Source organism: Paralichthys olivaceus, chromosome 4 (assembly GCF_024713975.1).
Source record: "Paralichthys olivaceus isolate ysfri-2021 chromosome 4, ASM2471397v2, whole genome shotgun sequence".
NCBI lineage: Eukaryota > Metazoa > Chordata > Actinopteri > Pleuronectiformes > Paralichthyidae > Paralichthys > Paralichthys olivaceus.
Window position 1 is genome coordinate 15,795,428 of NC_091096.1, and position 19,353 is coordinate 15,814,780.

The window sequence follows — 19,353 nt, forward strand, 5'->3', positions numbered from 1 at the left end:
AGCCGGCTGCTCTAACTACTCGACCCCCTCCACACCCTCTTCCCCCAAGGCCCCGACTAGAGGTCACTCTGTTTAGCACAAGAGGCGAAGCCCATTTTCGTCATGATGTACCAAATACTTTCCTCTCCTGCGCCGGGACACTGCCCTCTTCCCCTCTCCTCCTCCTCCTCCCCTTCCCCTCCTCCCCCTCTGCCCCTCTCCCCTTCATTGGTAAACATAAATGCCCCGCCTTGCCTCATTGTGTCCCGAGCATTCACCCTCTTTTTAAACCCTCTCAGTATCTCTGCTCATCCCTCTGTGTAATCCCTCTCTGCCCGTATGCATATGCATAGCCACTCTATGGCTGTGCATACATTTGCGTCAACCCCCCCTCCTCCTTCTACCAACACCCCATACCTCTGCCAACACTCCTCCCCATCGCCTCTCAATGAACCTGTTTACGTTTGAACATTTTCACTGGCATTTGAACTCATCCCATCGATTTCCTCATGGCGAGAGGTTGTGAGGCAGTTCCTTAAAGGGGCTGAAATCGACCATCTAAATATTTGACTAAGGGGTCACCGAGATTGCGCCGGGCCCGACGAGAAAACTCAGACGGAGAGACAAGTGCGTAAAGGGAAATGGGGAAGAGGCCGGACGTCTTCGACAGGAAGGGGCTGGGTTGAAGAGCCAGTGCTGCAGAGGAGAGGGAAGCAGAGAGAAGGTGCAGTGTTGAACATAGCTTGCATTATACTTGTGCTCCACAAGAGGGTGCTGCTGGACAATGCATCCCGGATGTTTAAGAGGCAGAGGGAAAGAAATCCCAAACACCACATATATTAAGATATATATATTCAGGTTTCAACAACCTTCACTCTTGCTCACTCATAAAAAAGTTATGTACTTAAACTTAAGTTGCAGTTCTGAAAGCTAAATTGATTGTCCTTGCACTTCTCTAAGTACTGCTATTATGCATGTGTGACAGTAATTACATGCTAAGCAGTCAGTGACATCAAGCAGAATTGACTTCACTCTTCCCGTGCATTGTCAATCCATCGCTCTTCCTGAACAAAAATGTGTTTCAGAGATAAATCTGAATGGGAAGGGGTCTTGACCGACACTAGGAAGAAATGCAAAATAATGAATCTAATTGAATGTCTATTAAAATTATAATTTCTGCCTGATTGGGAAAGTGAGTGGCAGTGTCCAGAGTATTACCTGCCACAGTGCTCCTCACTTCACCAAAGACAACTCTCTCCCTCCCTCTGTCTCTCTCTTTTTGTGACTTTGTCATCTCTCTCTCTTTCTGTCTTCATCTGCACATCATCACTTCAGACCGCTCGTCATGATTCACACAGAGTTCCGTCCCAAATTGCAGCATTAGGATATACAGATGACAACATTTGCACTACAATCCCCTCCCATTATGCCCACCATGACAATAGCCCCAGGGCACACAGAGGGGCTCTTGTACCATCTCCTCTGGATCCTTTATGCTTAAATGAATAATACATACAAATATTCACTGTAAAACAAGTGTGTGTCCTCAGTTATTAGCTTAGCACACATTATGTATTTTACTGTACATATTTTCCATCACCAGCATATGTTCCTTGTCAAGACAATGGTTCGGAGATTTTAGAACTCAGGGAGGGGGAGGGGGATTTACATCAGAAACATTAGAGCAACGCTTGTCTTCACAATAGCTAGGCTCTACATAATCCACTTGTTATTGGGAGTTGTTTAAATAATGGTAATTACTGATCTCTTTACATTGCATTCTCCCCCATTAACAAGCTGTGTGTCTCCCCCTCTCTTCCTCATTGTCTGTTTTCTTGCACTACAGTCGTACGCTGCTGTGGTGTCTGTATTCGTGGTGTCTGTTGTCATGGTGTTCAGAGCCCATGCCAGATGTCATAGTTAACTTTGAGGGAGAGAGAGCGAATCATGCTAGAGGCTATTTTGTTGTCAGTGATTTAGATGAAACACAGAGATGTTAAAATGTTAGACTTGCCCCACAAAGCTTCCTCTCTGGTTTTTTCATGCCCCCCTTTTTTTATTTTTTGAGCAAGATAGTAAATTTACCTTGAGGGTAAAGCCTTTTGCTCTGTTAAACACTCGCAAAGCATTATTTGAAATCAGCATGAACAAGTAGTTATCAGAGAGAAAATGAAAGTGGCCATGATGATGAAAAAGAAGATATTTATGTTCTTTTAATTTCATCCACAAAAGAAAAAACATAAGCTAAATTGATTTCTGCATGTGAAATTGCATTGTGTCCATTTTATTTGACCTTTAAGAGCATTCTTATTATATCATTCTGAAAAGTACATTTCAAACAGTATCCACTTTAAAAAAAAAAAGAAAACCACATACTAAACTATACGACATGTCATCGTGTTGTTTGGGCAAGATTTTGCACTGATGTTCTTTTCTTCACTAATTATTCTTCATTACAGTATATGGTAAATCTTTAAATGCAAAATTGATTAAATAAGGTTTAAATTCAAATGTGGAATGAAATATTAGATTACACTACTGGTTGCTTCTTAATGAGGACAAAACATAAAAAAGTTCAATTAATTAAAGATAAATGCATGCATATACGATACAACATATGGATTTTTGTTTTACATGCATTCAGTCATTACGTCCATAAATTACATATATGCATATATATATGCATACTGAAAATTTGAACCCGGACTCCTGGAATTAACTTTTTTACTACTTCAAGTTGCTCAATTGAATTGATCTTGAACACACCATGTTTCTAAACACAAAGTACGTCATATAAACTTTTACATGTTCTAAAATCAATAACTGCATTATATGAAATTTATAGCAGCACTAAATCTTAGCATTTACAATTTTCATTTATTCACAATTAAGACAATGGATATTTGAACTTAGAAGAAAACAGAAAAATATTTTTAGTAAAATTGTAAGTAAATCAAATTAATTAATTATGTTTACTATTCTCTGAGTATGTAGATTTTCTAGATACTGTACAGAGTGGAGCTGCTGTGAATGAATTAGACTGTAACATTTTACATTTAGGCAATAATTCATCAACTAACTTTTATTGGTTTAATTTATGGGAAAGCAATTTTCACTAGCAGCACTGTGGTAAACATCGTTAATCAAAATACATTATTATAATGAAGCTGTTTTAAAATGTTTATTAAAGGAAATAAAAAAGGGGTTACCCTTGCTTTGTGCATCTTTCCATTGTCGTAATAATTAATAGCTAAACTGAGCGTTTTCTTTGCCAATGCAGATGAGGAGAGAGTGCCAGTGCAAGACGAATAGTTGCACTATAAATTTAACAATAGGTAGGCTTAACCTTAAGTGATGAACAGTACGTAATATTACAGGAGTAGTCCCATGCAAATGCTGCACCCCACCGCCTTACACAATGCCGGAGACGACATCCAATTAAATCCATCGATGTAAATGGCCAAACTATTCGGCTGATGCTCATTGGACAGTGGGTGGCCTCTGGATTTTTGCATTTAATGTTCGCTAGTGCTGCGACAAAGGGATTTTGTGTGCGCTTGTGTGTATGAGTGTAACTCCAATGTGTAACTGCTCCAGGTTGAAATTATGATTCTGAACAGAGATGAGTCATCATTGTGTCCTTGGCGTGCTGGGCAGCATCAACACTGTTCACACATTATATTGAAAATTAACCGAAATTATTTGAATGTCAAGATATTTAATGGCAGAGAAATCTGTTCTGGTGCAGCCTTGCCTTTGTCGGCTGCTCAGTCATCCAGCTGACCTCATGAAACGCACCTCACGACTTTGTACAGAGACTTACGTCACAAAGTGAAGTATTAACGCGCAGTTCAGTTTGTGTCATTTGGCACCAACCTTATCTCTCTCTTTCTGTCTTTCCCTCCTGTGGCAGGGATGAGGAATCACGCACCACTCGAGTGCCATTTGTTAATGAAGGCCAAAGTGTTGGATGATAAATATAGTTGAAGAGAAACAGCACATGTAAATTATCTCATTTAGGAACATTACATTTGAATTTATTGGAGTACTTGGAGGGGACAGAGGGGCCATGGCTCTCTGGGACAGGAGAAGGGTGCATATGACTGACTTATAATAGAAAGTTGGGTAGGGCAACCAAAGACATATAGTGCAACCAAGAATGCTCGATCTGTGTGCTTATGTGGCATTGTGTACCAGTTTGTATACAGCTGAGTATGTATGTATATAGTGTACGTTTAGGTTGACAAGAGCGTTAGAGGCTGTGGAGATAAACTTTCTACATAACCAAGTAATGGCTCATCACTCTGTATGATTGGAAATATATCTTTGTGTTTCAGTGTGTTTTTACATCCTGTAATATCACACAACGATAACCAAAAAAACATGGTACTGAACTATTTCACAAATACTATTTTTGATACACCATGTCTGTCGACTTTCAAAGTTGCATTTTATGCATTAATTAGCTGAAAACCTTTCAATATTCATAACTGTCCCAAAACGTTGTTTGAGTGTAAAACCTGCAAGACATGAGATATACAAAAAGAAACAACAAAAACATGTTAAACATGGCATTGATTTGTGGAGGGACATGTTGGGGGAACACTTTCCTCCTTTTCTCTGTATAATCCTCGCATCAGAGGGAAAGAGCTTTGCAGGAGTGAGTTGCCTGCTTGCATGGTTTAATTTATGTTCAGTTTTGTTACAGTAGCTACACCCATAGCGTGCAGCCGACTGTTCAAAAGAGTCCTACAGTATCTATAAACATTGGCAGAGTGAGACACGCAGAATAAAAGAGCTGCGATACCTCCGACTGGTTGACACAATTTGGATTGCAGAAGACGAACAATATATTCAATCCATTTCTTGGCCCCGATGCATTTAGTAAATACAGTGCCTGGTTGGTAAGAGGGATGTTGACAGAAAATCAAAAGCAATGTAGCAGCAGCGTCCTATAATGGAGACTTAGCTCTACTTTACACTCCTCTTACAAAGATCTACGATTTGAAAACAATCAATCCCTTCATGAGAGCTTGTTATTTTCTCCTATAATATGAGCAACAGCTTTTCATCATTCCTGCACGCCACTGATTGTGTTTACACTGGAAATATAAGCATTCGCGGCATGAGTGCAAGCTGAAAAAGAGAATATAGCAAGATTTTAGTTTGTGAGAATCCCACTCTTTCTTTTTTCCCTGTTTTCACTTGTTTTGCTTTCATCAGACGTTATCCACAGCTGAAAAGATCCTCACGGCATATCAACTGCTCGCCATGAAGGTGGCAGAGGACGCAACTGATTAACGCGGTGCCAAATGTCCCCTCCCTGTCTTTAATTTAAGACAAAGAATTACCAGAAAACTTTTTCTTGTATTGACACACGAGGACAGTTCTGTGTAACATCCTCTTCTTCTGTGGTCCTGTTGTTTTTGCCTCCATTCCTCCCTGAAAGTTTATGTTTCCAGTTCTCACTTCCTGTAGCCGTCTACTCAGTTTCAGCAACATATTTTCATGTTATACTCTATCTGTTACCTTCAATTACACAGGAACATCTGGAGTCTCTGTTGAAGCAGGTGTTGATAAAGCAAATAAGCTTTTTTAGTAAATGGTTAATGTTTTGACTCGGTGCAGACCAGCGGACCGGAGGGAATGTTTCTTGTTGAGGCCCAATATCACATTTAAGAGGACACTGTTTGTCTCTTTCTTCAAGACTGTGCCTTTGGCGCAGCCTCTATTAGGCCCTGTTACATTTCTTCTCGCAAATGACCGTTTAACCGTCTTTTCCGCACCCTGACGCCTCGCCTGTTATTACCGTCATTGTCTCTTTTTCTGCTGTATACATGTGTGAGGCTGGGCCCTTTAATATGCGAAGAGCTTTTCCTCAGCTTTCCTACGGGCATAGTGGTCTGTGTTTACTCCTCAGTCAGAATGCCTCTTTTCCACAAGTTTGACATGCCTTTTTGTTGCCATGGTAAGCCCTCCCTTAAAATATATATTTCTGCTTTTGGCCTGGATGGGTTTTTATCTCAGTGGTTTAGAGCCTGTTGCCCCCAGGGCCAGATTTAAATGTGTGTGGGTCTTCAAGGATTTCTGCGCTGAAAAGCCGTTTGGATTGCAGCCTCACCGCCATACAAGTGCGACCGAATTGTGTCATTTCAGGTTTTTGAGCCATCGTTGGAACCAAAGGAAAGTCCAAAAGAGAAGCAAAAAACACAAGACAAAAGCTGATGAAAATGGACCAGATTGGATTATGTCAGACTTGGCATGTGCCTCGTTATGAGGGAAGTCTTCGTTCTGTCTTATCACACTCTGCCTTACAGCTAAATGAATAAAAAAAAAAGAAGGCAAAGCACGGCTCTGCTCCTTGGAAAACAACAGCCAGATCGTAACTGTAAATACTGGCTTAAAGTGGTGTGGGCTCTGCATGATTTAGTGAGTGGAGGAGAAAAACGTACACATTGAATGTACTAACTTTGGGGACATGGACTCGTTTAGAAATCAGTTGAAGATGGGCTGATCTTTTTCAACACTTGAGAGGAAATTTGCCTAGAAAACAGTTCCCTTATTGGCACATAATTTCACACACTTGAATTTCCACCTGAGCATCTACCCATGGGTCCTTATGTCTGGAGTGCCACTACAGTGGGTTCAGGTGGGTTTAACTATTCATGGCGTTCTGTTTGTACACAAAATATATGAAATTTAAACTGGTTTTGTTTTCATGGTTTGTTTCCTCTTCTTATTACAATTTAGAGATAACCTTAAAAACATATCCCAAAGGACGAGGATCTTTGGGTATGGAAACAGATTATACAACATTTTTGGTACAATTTGAAATGATGCATTTTTTGAAGCTTCTATCGCCCTAATTTCTCCATCACTTCTAATTAGTGCAACGCAACCATCATATCTCTGAGAGTCAGGAGGCTGCCTGTGTGCAACATTCAACAGGTAATCAAGACTGATTAAGAACTGAACATCACCTAATTGCATTAGATCTCAGAAGCACACTATAAGCACCATAACTGCAAACGTGCACAGCCATGAAAAAAAGTGGTTTAAATTTCACAGGAAGAGGTATTTACTTCTTCAATAGAAAGAGAGACGCTTGTGATTGTCAGCATGACTTTTGCAATTCAAAACCCACATCAGATGCCATGAAATCTGCCATTGTGAGCATGAAAACCTTTTTATGGAAAATGGCAAAGGTGTAGCTGAACCTGTAAGTTAGACATATAACCACAATAAAACATTAAGCCCTTTTTCCACAGGTCAAAAAATGACTAACATCTGTCTTTTGACTGCAATGGGAATGGATACAATCGGCATTCACTCCCGGGTCAAATAGCTCTGCAGTAGATATGGGTTTTAATCAGCAGGGATGGAAACATGGCACCCAGATCATTTCTTCTTCTATTTTATTTTATGCATATGTATGAAACATGTTCTCATGTTGTCCCTCTGCCACATCATAATGGCCGTATCACAGTGAAGGCCTTTAAGTGTGCTGTGACATCTTTAAGTCCTTGTTTAGCACCTCAGTCTGTGTGTTCAGGGTGTGAACTGATACCCTGTGTCAGCTAGTGTCAGGGACAGAAATGGTGAGAAAGAGAAGTCTGCGGCCTACATAAACGAAGAGGCTGCGAGGATTAGCCCCGAGTGAGTGCCAGAGACACATTGGGGAGGAAGAAATGAAAATATGAGGTAAGAATGAAGAGGGGTGGAAGAGAGAGGTGGGGTTTTAATGAGAGCTTGTCAATTTTCTCCAATTTAGCTCAGGAGGCAGCTATTTTCTTGGAATTAGATGGTTGGATCAATGCAGCTCTCCAGTCGTTTATTAGTGCGCAGTGACATCAACTCTTGCTGCATCCATCACCAGGCAGAAAAACAAAATGTCCACAGAGCTCAACCTTATCAGCACCTTTAAGTTAAAGTTGCATTTAAAGTGTGTGTGTGTGTAGGAGGGGTTCAGCAGTGAACCACTTTGATTGAGCCCTTTGAACTCAGCCAGGAAAAGAAATCAGTTCTCCTAATCCCGGCTCTGATGTGATCATCATAGCCAGAGGACACAGATCTCTGCATCCATCGTTCACCAGCTCATCCAACTGCAGCACCGTTACTAATGTAATCACCCATGTGATCTGAACTTCGGAACACTGAACCAAAATAAATAGATAAACATGTCAAAGATATGGCGCTGGAGGACAAAGAAAAAAGTTGTGAATGAGTCATATGTGAAAGGTTCATCCATTGCGGACCTATAGGACTCCTGCCAGCTGGTCTTGATAGCCTAAGGTGAAATGAGCTGTACAATACATCATCTTTTTTGATCATACAACAAGTAATGCACCTCTCATTAGCACAGGTCATGCTCATGGCTTCACGTAGTTTACACTTTTCATGTTATTCTAAGAAACTAGCATAGGAGGAAGATGCTGTAAAGTTAAACACCATGTGCATACTTGGAGGGAGGTAATGAAGAGTGCAGCACTGGTGTGAGTATGTTTAAAGGAGTGTGGGTGTGTTGTGTGGATCTCCAGGGTCTTAGGGCATCTTCCGTTGAGTACGTCCAAGTCAACATCTGGAACATAGTAGGTTGTGCAAAGATCCACTTTAGTATTCCCCAAACTCATAAACACTCCAGATCAAGGGCCAAACACACCTCTGTTTCTGTCCCGGAGAAATCTATCGCCACAATTTATCAACTTTGATTGGTTAACACTCGGACTCTCAAAAATGAGCCCTTCGTAATTTAGAAGCTGCTCTAAATGCAGTTGGCCGGGCTTCATCTAAATGTTTAAAAGTCAAGTGAAGGAAGGAGGCGGTTAGACCTGAAGTTATGTCCTCCAAGGGAACTTTACAAAGATCCTCTCACAGATTTATAGCCACTTACCTAGGAGCCTGAGTCGATATTCATAAACATGGCTTCAAACAAAGCCCCCATCCACTATCCCTGCTTGTAAATAAATACATATATGCCTCTTTTACAGACAGCAGCAATCTAAAATATTACCACCAGCATAATTTTACCACATGCATTAATATTTTATGGCACATTGTATTTTACCGCATTGAATCTTAAACTTTCATGGCCGGCCCCAAGGATTTTATACCTAAGGAGTCTGTATCATTATTAGCCAAGATGTATAGTCGGCACAGGAGAGGATTTCCTTGCTTTTGCACTCTTTGCCACTTCATAGATAATGTTTTCACAAGTTTAATTTGGGTCAAGTTTTCTTGAGGGTTGTATTTTTGGTTTATATCCAGGTCCATATTCTTAATACTCAAAAGCACATGAATATTTTGTGCTAAATTGGCTACATTTAGCGCCCATTGTGAGGTAAAAAACTAAAGTAACCATGTGTCTTTATAGCCAGGCCTAATGTGTGCATTTGATGTGAGCGCTTCCTGACTACCCTTTGTCATTAGTTTTTCCTGGGGGGATCAGTTCATGAAACTTACCACCCGTATTCCGATTCATAAATTACCCATGTAATGGCGAGACCCCATTAAATCTAGTTTGAAGTGTTTAGCTTTTTCGTCTAAACAAGTAAAACCCAACCTGTACAGTATCTGCCTCATTATGATGGAAATAAACGCTAACATCTGCATGTGTGTATTTGCATCTGTGCTGGTGTTTATGCCCGAGCGGTGATTTAAGTGGTTTTAGTGTCAAAACAAGTCTAATGAGTTGGTGCAATAATTATCAGCCATTTTGCTCTCACTTAAGCTAATTGAGGCTTTATATTAGAGTTAATACTGCTGCCTACGTACACTGTTATACAGTTATCAAAATGTTTGGCCAGAAATGGTCCTGCCAGTAATTTAGATTTTTATTTGTGCATGTCAGCATTTTAATATCCCTATCAACCATACTTATGGGCTTTGACAACCCTCACAGATGGAGGTCATTGCCTGTTTTGTGTATTTTTTACTAATGCAAACAACGACTGTATACAATAGTATCAAAGTCAAGGAGGACAAGTAGTTGCCTCACTTCTTTTCTTATTTAATAAGAGATGTTAATTTGGATTTTTTTTCTTGTTGGCATGAATTAAGATTTTCATAACCTTTAAAGAACAAATGAGGTTAATAGCATCGCTATAACTCATTGTGTGCTATTCAAAGGCTCATCATAAACTGCAGAAGAAGTGATATTTAACATGCTCTTGCCTTTTTCATGCTCTCTGCACTTTTCTTTTTTGAGTCGTCTCTCATGTTTCTTCCTCTCTTCCTTCGCTCTCACTTTGCTCCGTGTATTTGAGGGCGCTTTGTGAGATTCCCATCTTATCCAGGTGAGTACGAGCTGATCCGCAGGCCCTTTGCTCTTGTGAAGAATCTCCCAGGCTATCGCGCTCTCCCGGGGCCCTGTTTCACACACCAAATTGATGTCTCCGACTGGAAATGACACTTTCAGCAGGATTTGCCATTCTAAACCACCTCAAACCCATGTGATCTCACCCATTCACTCTCAGAGGGATTGCCTTGAAACGCGCCGTAGCTTCAAAAGCCAATGAACATGGCTTGCTTGAATGAAAAGCTGATGCATATCCTATCGGGGAAAAAAATGATATTCTAAAATGCTTGCAATGTAGAACACAATTTGCTCCAAAACAAAGACCAACAGTCCAATGAATAAGTTGTTTTTCCAGGGGAGAATGTGATAGAGGATGAAACTTAAAGAAATCAATTACCATGTGGATTATCAAATGGTTGCCCACCATTAGCTTTATCTCTAAACCATGTTGTTAAGTGGGATAAAACAGCTCATTAGTGACTCTCAACTAAACCTTTCATATCTGTATTCCTCACAGCAGCAGTGTAAGGTGAGCCCTATCATTCAGGACTGTTCCCAACCCTAACGTAGCAAAGCCTGTTTGCTTAATTTCTTGGTTTGTGGCCCCTGCAGCCATTGCACAAAGATACCACAGGTTGATGCACTTAGCCCATGCATAGCACATCAGGCCTTTGTGTGTGTGTGTGCGTGTGCTTTTGAGTGCGTGTGTGTTGAAGCTCGTCATATCCATGAATACACAGAGATGGGATGATTTATACATACCAATCAGATCTAGTCATCTTTTTTTAACACTCCATACAAAGGAGGAGCACAGTGACCATGTTGCTTCTCTAAAGGACTAGTTATGATATAATTTGACACTGGAGTGGAAAGAAAGGGGGAAAGGTGTGACCAAGAATCCCTCCCTTGACTTATTTTCATCCCCGAGTCTTTTTGGGGCTGCACGTTTCTCCGAGGCAGCTCTACAGACTGGCATAATGGATAAGGGCAGGGGTGTGAAAGGAGCACCTTAAGGCTCCTCATTCAACTCTCCCAATCTCTCCTGCACACACTCTTGAGCTGTGAAGGCCCTCTTTCTTTGCCCTGCTAGCATGGGAGCCCTGTAATAGGCTCTAATTGATAGGGAGGTGTTGGGGTCTTTCTCTATGGGCTGAAGGGATGAGAGTAAGAGAAAGAAGGAGAGAGAGGATTACACGTGGGCATGCAGGGTGGAGTGGGGGAGTATAGGAGAGGCTGCGGAGCGGTCTAGACCCCATTGGTAATGAGTCATAATTTCCTAGCGGTTTTGTGGCGGTTGGCTCATTACTGGTCCGCAGAGGAGCAGGAACAAAGCACCGGGTAGGTAGGAGGTGAGCTTAAATAGTTGGGGCTCAACACTTCTCAACAAAAGGAGGAAGAAAGCATTGAATGGCACTTGGAACAGATGCAGTAAAAAGTGGCAGATGCAAATTGCGGGAGAGCAAGTCTTCCTTCAAGCACTTTCCTCTTTTTTTTATTTTGTCAGACTGCAGCCTGAGAGTCTAATTAGTTAGTGAGGTGTTTCACTTCTGATAGGGCCGTGTCTCGTTATTGTCACAAAGAGGATTCGAAGAATTGGGGGGAAAACGCATATGTTCCACAGTCCCCCAGTGGAACCGGCTCACCGCAATAGTTTAATTGACTTGATTATTTATTTTACCCTATAGAAACTGAAAGCTGTGCGATATTCTAATGCTTTGAAATGGTGCTGTGTATAGTTTAAAATGTGATAAGAGTGAGTGATGATGACAATGCCCACAGGTAATTAATTATGTCTTTAATTATGTGTTTATACTCTTCTCCCTACAGGCAGAATGATTATGGACAAGTTGGCAGCGGTCCTAATGAAAATGTGGTCATCCCTCGCTTTGTGGAGTGTGTGGGCCGCGTGTCGAAGGTCACCTGTGGGGCAAACCACAATCTTGCACTCACAGGTACAGTAATGCACTGTTCTTGCTTTCTATAGTACACAACACCCAATATAAATGTTATTATTGAATAATTCTGATTGAATTATTTGCCTTATCAAAAAATTACAAACATTTTTAATCGTTATCAACAGTATGCCCTGTAAAAGTAACCTTCTATAAGAAGTGGATCCTATCATTTAACTATATATATGGATTATATTTTACTTTATTTCAGAGTCAGAGGTCCATATCAGTATAGAAATAAAAGACAAAATACAGAGCCTCAATATAGAAAACCACCAAACTTAGAAAACATCCCACCAGACAAATGCACTGGAGACATTGTTTGGCAAAAAGTAAATAAAATAATGACTTCATATTTATAGTTTTGCATTAATAAAAAATACAAATATTTGAAAGAGAAACAAAAGTATACACTGCTAAACCATGCAACTACATGTCACATAACTACAGTACTGTACTGCTCAGTTAAATGTATTCATTTCAGAATTATAGCTACTATTGCTGGTCATATTTGGAAGTTCAAGTAATACATTTTCTTTGAAAAAAAGTGTAATGTACAAACCCTCAAGTTATTTCTATGAGCAGCTAAAAAATGTTTGACCTTCTATGTCACACTCTCTTTTGACCCTCAGCTGTGCAGCCTTAGACCCCGCAAACAAATATCCAAACTTAGATATTACTAAAGAGTCCAAATTCTTTTTTAGTCTGTTATGTGGAAAACAAACCAACACAAATCAGCCAGATGATAACTTAATGAAGCTGACGTCACCATTCATGAGCTGTCACCGTGCGTTCCAAAGTTCACCTGTTTCACTCAATTTTATGTGAGTATCGAGCCCCCAAGCCCTCGATCGACGAATCACCTGAGAGAGAGAGACAAGGAAGGAGAGAGAGAGAGTTAGTGAGAATATGGCCCTGGCTCCTGATCCATAACAGTCATTGCCTGTTACATACATTTCAGAATTCATTCAGGCTATGAAGATAATCTAGGTAGTCGACAGTTTCCCCTGCAGCCCAATGGATTTATGATAGCACTGTCAAGAAAATGAGGCGAAATGACACAGTAGCTGACTTTAGCTGCAAATAATGTGATAGGCCGTACAGTGGTGCAGCAGCAGCTGCTGTCATTGCAGGTAATAGGCTATAAAGAAGCCTGATAGCAATACCTGTCATTTCTTAATGGCTGACTTCACTGAAGAGCTTTTGTGGCCTTTAACATGAAGATAATAGAAGATACAACAAATTTTACAGCTTTTTGCGTTGCATCCATAATTTATCACCAGAGGCCCCATGCAGCCGCAGCACAACAAGGACAACATGCTGCACAGAGATGCATGATGCATCTGCAGGGGGTTGGTGCCCCCCCTTCTACCTTGTAATTATTGGAGGAACTGCGCAGAGTCCAAAACATCTTCTTTCAGTAGATTCTTTCATAAGTTTCCTACATTACATGATAAGACCTTTGTTCCTGAATTGATATTTTGATGCATTGAAAAATTTAGCAGGAATAATGTTTATATTATATTTTACTTGAATCAAAAACTATTCATTTATGAACTGGTTCTGTTGGGTCAATGTGCGGAACTGTACAGTTTCCCTCTATATATTTTCCTGTTTATATTTTTTAATTTTCTATTTCTATATTTCTGTATATTCTTGCTTTTACACATTTGTGTTGGTTTTCTTTGTAACTGTTCAATAAGCTGCTGAATGCCTAAAGTACCCATCTCTCCATCTGTCTATTGATGACGTGCAGCTGACAGCAGGTTGTTCCAGTGGGGCTGTGGACGTGCATGTGGGAACATGCAGAAAAACATCCTGTCGCCAGAGGAAGTGACGCTACCGAGCTCGCCAGTGAGAGCAATTGCTGCAGGATGTTGGCATAGCATGCTCCTTACAGGTAAGTCCCTGCTCATGTTTGAAACCTATTAGTGCGACACAGTGTAATGCAGGCATCTACTGCCTTGACTTAATCCAGTACCTTCTGCCTGCTGTTTTATGCATTTTTTCTGTTCGGTACATGCAGACATGGAATACACGCTGACATGTCCTGCACATAAAATATGTGTAAATCCTTGGTGTGTGTCTTGGCCCTCACACAGACGTGTGAGAGTGAGCTTTTAGCTGCGGTGTCCATCTATCCACATCATTCATTAAGAGCTCTCCCAGGGCTAGTGTGGCTACATAAACACAGAGGTTGAGGCCACGGCTGCTCTTTCACCTCACTGTGGAGAACTTCAAAGTCACCTCTCCTTACACCGCAGATGAATGCTCCCTTTCTGCCCGGCTGATATATTGGCCCCTGTTGCTGTCTTCTTACTGTAGTTTGCCTGTAACTGAGGCCCCATCATGGAGCCAGAGCCGCGCCATTTGTTAGTTTTAACTGTATCTCCAAGACCAGAATTCTGAAGGGAGGACATTAATCCTTTTAATACAACACTTTGTAGAGTCGTTTTCCTGTGTTGCTAATGTGTCTATTATTAACCCCATTAAAAGTGTAATACAATTTTAGTTGAGTGCTAAAAGTGGATCATTTGTTGCTCCATTCTGTTCGAATTAATTCTCAATTTATGATTTAAATGATTAAACTACGGGAGTCACCGCACTAAATGAGATTCTTAAATGACCAGGCATACATTTACACACATTAATACAAACATTTATGAGCACATATTCACAGAGACATGTTGAGTGTACACACACACTCATGAGGCTACTGTGTTTTGCGTCTGCTCTTCTAAATCCCGTAATGTCCCCGGTTTGATCCCTAGCTCCATTCTGTCATGAGGGAACTGAAATATCCATCTCCAATCAGGCCTTAATGAATAGCCTGATGAGTGTTGAGCAGAACTGAATTACCAGATAGATTTGAAGTGTGTGTGTGTGCATGTGTGTGGTTGGATTGGGGAGGGGGGGTAGTTAGAGGGTCAGTAGAACAGGACACATGTAGAAATTAATTCTCTCTGAGTTCAAAAAAGAAATTGGCTAATTCTGTCATATGAGCCTCACACAATCGTCTTATCTATTGGTATGAGTTCTCATTTATTGGGGTCAAACTGCGGAGGGATGCACGAGGGATTGAAAAGAGAGGTTGGGGAGTGCAAGTCTTACTGATGGAGGGTAAGACCTGCAAAGTGGAAAGAAAGGGGAGAGAACAGGCAAAATTATGGAAAGATGAAGCAAAAAAAAAAAAAAAAAGAGCGCACGAGAGTCAGTGGTATGAGAGACAGCTTGCCTGGGCCGGAGCATATTGAGGGCAGCAGGTGGAAGAGTGGCACAGTTAATTAAAACGCCTGTCTTAATGTCTCAGCCCGTCACTCCAGGGAGAGTGAGGGAGAAGGAGAGAAGGAGGGAGAGAGAGGTTTGCCAGGCTTTAGCTTGACTGCACCCAACCAGCCATCAAGACAGCAAACCAAGCATCCAGCCAACCCACCAGGCCACATGTCAGACAAGCCCTGACACTTTGCCCTTCAACCCCCTTCGTCCTCTGCAGCTGACACACACACACACACACGTGCAAAACCCACCCACAATTTCCTTGTTCTTATCCACACACCCATGCGCCTACCCAAACAGCCACCCTCTCTAATCTGATTCAGACCTTAAATAAAAAAAGAGACGCCCTCCTCTAAAAAAAGAACAAAAACACACTTCTGATGTTACTGTTTTGCTCAGCAGCATCTGTATCATGCCTCTAGACTTCCAGCCTTGCAGCGTAATCTGTCTGCTTTTAATAATTCATGGAAAGCACAGGCTGTGCACTATGTACCGAATGCTGAGGGTAATGGGGTGTTGTGATATTTCTATCATGGCCTGTCTGCAGCGCTGAGCGAATCAGACCAGCAAAGATCTGATAAGCAGTCTGTTCAGCGTCGTACTGTAACATCACTGGCTGTCACCACGGCCTTAGGTGGACATCAACAAATCCATTCTGCTCCGTGAACCACAATTTAGCACATCGTGACATAAGGAGGAGATTTTAAGCTACACCAATTTTTTTGATTTATGTTATTTGACAATCCAAGCATAAATTAGCACAAAAAAAACATTTGGTTATCCAGAAAATCCACTGTTGTGCTGAAAATACTTTGTTTATGGTGTGATTCACAATCTATTTTAGCAGACATGAATAGAACTGTATTTAAAAAGAGAAAAGAGCAGTGTGAGCATGCATCCATCTGCGAGGTGGGTCTAGAGTTGCACGTCGTGTTGTTTGACTAATGTTTTATCTGGCTTTGCTGTATCACGGCGGATTGCTTTGTCAATAACCAGCCCCGGTGCCTCGGTGAGCAAGAATCTGAGATTGTCAGACTGAGTGACAGGTTGGAGATGGCAGATAATTCAAAGAAATTGGAAGTGTGAAATCTTTAAGGGCCACTTCTTAACACAGCAAATGCCAGGGTATCTTTCCATCAGCTGCTGCTCTCACAAGCCACCGCATTGTTAATGGTGGCCTGTCCGTCCATCAAGACCGCTTCAGGAGGGATTTAGACCTGTTTGGCGCCTTATCTCTCCGACGGCCTCCCACTAACCTGACCACAGCGTCTGCCGTGAGTGCTGCGTGCGTTCCATGTGGCCAGCAATGGCCATAAATTTACCTCCAGACCAATATATATGTTTTTCTGTTCATTTGCTTATTTATAGGTATTGATTTATTGGATTATCTGTCCGACAGTGTATTGGTGTATATTCATTGTTACATAACCAGGAGCCAAAAGTAATGGCTCTCGTTGCACTTGTTAATTTAGCTGTCAACACTACTGATTACTGATACCCTGGATTGTTGCATTAAGAGCTCTGTCCTTGTGCATGTGTCCTTGTGAGTCTGCTGCTGTGTTTGTGGATGAACACAGGAATGCCAGTGTCTGCTTTTGGGTTTGTGCAAAAACATTAGTTTGAGCCAGGAACTCAAAATGTCAGTAAATCTAAATATATAATGAAGATCAAATATGTGCTTTGGTAATTTGGTGATAGATTAAAAATTTAAATCTTATGAAATTCAAGTATTTAGAAACAATGTGCTGTGCTCAACTTGTCTGTTCAAACTGCCAAAAAAAGTTTTTCCTAAAAGTATGAAGAAGGAGCAATGGAATGAATGTCTTCTATGAATATACATTTCATTAATAAATTGAGATCTGGGGCATTTGAAAACCCAAAATTAACCTAAATGTAATTTGAAATATAACTTAATTATTAGTTTGATAATGAGGTTTATGATTAAGAAGTTAATAAAAGTAACAAAAAACTCCTTTTGTGCTAGAAAGTAAAACTGAGAATTCACACAGGAGTTAAAAAAGTGTGTGTGTGTGTGTGTGTGTGTGTCTGTCTGTCTAAGATTATATGTGCACACTTATGTTCATTCATCTCACCAGAACTGCCACTGCTTCAGTGAAAGTTTATCTCAGTCACATACTAACTTTTCGCTCTCACTCACTCTCTGAAAACTGTTAAGTATAAGTTGTAGTAGACTGTATAGGGGAAAGGTGGAAGAGGACAGAGGGGAGAAAAGTTCACCCCACATCTGCTGATCCAAAAAAAACCTTGGATTCTGTCCTCTGTTTGTATGTACAGAGAAATAATGAGAGAAAATAGACAGAGAAGCGAGGGAGGACTACACAGAAGGACCCAGTGAGAGGAAAAGAAATAAACAAAGAGGAAAAGAAAGAAATATGTCCCCTATTTTCCCCTTGTAATGGTCTCAATTCCCTGCCAGAGCTCCCTGTCACAGGGAGGTAGTTCCCAGGCCGACACATCTCAAGCTGTTCAAACATCCATTAGGATGTTTTGTTTCATACTCACTACAAATACAGCAAGACGAGAGAGAAACTGGCAAATGATGAGAGGGAAATTGAGGAAGAAAGAAAAGAGACAGACAGACTGAAGAGGAGAGAGAGAGGAGCAAGAGGGGAGTGGGTTTATGAGAACAGCAGAGAGAGGAGAGGAGGAAATTTATCAAGAAACTCGTGTGATATTTAATGATCCTTGTATGTGGAGAGGGAAGACCACACCAGCTCGTTCTCCTCCGCCAAATACCGATCCCCTAACTTAATTTCCTGCTCAATTGCTGTTCTATAGTGCATAGTACAGTGATACAGACTGGTAATATAGAAAACAGATTGCCTGTGCGGCGGAGTGGATAAGGCTGAGGCTTGTGCTGCTGGAGACCTGCAGTCTCCAGGGGGGTCTTGTCGGTGGGTTTCACAAAACCAACAAAGCCCATCTTTCCCTGCGACTGGCAGCAGCTGGCAGGTAGATCTTCAAGCACTGGAGGTGGGGAAGTGGATCTGTGGGTGTGGTGTGTGTATGTGTGAGTGAGTGTGCTCCTCTCTGCAGTTTGTGTGTGCGGAGCAGCGAGTCTATTCTTTGTAGTGGAGAGTTTCTCAGTCTTCCGTCTTGTGTTTGCTCATGTGCTATGACTCCAATCCACTCAAATGTAGGCCTGCATGGACAGCAGCCATCAATCAGTGCACAGAGCAGTGTGTAACTCCACCTACAGTGGGTTTTTCCAAATACACACACACACAAACACACATACACACTCACACATACACACTCACACATACACACTTACACAAACTCACACTCACTTGACCAGTTTTATTAAAATTCCTTTTCTCATTTTCTTTTTCACGTTATTCCACAAAGACAAGCTCCGTTTTTGACATCCCAAGTTTTATTTTCATGAAAATAACATGCACAAAATTTTTTTGCAAGTGCAGGGAACATTTACACATAAACACAATTTGCATTTCAATATCTGCTGACTGGCAGATTTAAATTTCATCAATTTCATTATATTTGTCGACTCGGCTAAGGTTGTGCTTTTTATTGTCTGTTTGTGTTTTAGTTAGAGTTTTTAGAATACACAACTGCTAGGAATGGGATGGGGGTATGGGTCAGGAAAAGAACCCATTACATATAGGTGCAGATCCAAATTAATGGAACTCACTTCATTTTCTTTGCAGCGTTTCCCACAGAATTCATTCACTCTATGGGGGTTGCAGGGCTGCATGCGCAAAAAGATTCCGAGTGACACGTTCACAAACTAAAGACGAAAAGTTCTTGCATGAGAGAGAGAGAAGTGTATTGCATGCTACCAGCTGAAACTGAGGTCTGTCTGTCTGCGTT

General features: G+C 41.1%; 1 protein-coding gene across 1 annotated transcript in view; it reads left to right on the plus strand.

Annotated features, from left to right (window-relative positions):
- Window positions 1–19,353, plus strand: part of LOC109633610 (uncharacterized) — a 293,951-nt gene that overhangs the window by 99,566 nt on the left and 175,032 nt on the right. The window contains exons 6-7 of the mRNA XM_069523910.1: window positions 12,101–12,225; window positions 13,982–14,125. Coding sequence (XP_069380011.1) covers window positions 12,101–12,225; window positions 13,982–14,125 — 269 coding nt within the window. The remainder of the gene's footprint in view (window positions 1–12,100; window positions 12,226–13,981; window positions 14,126–19,353) is intronic.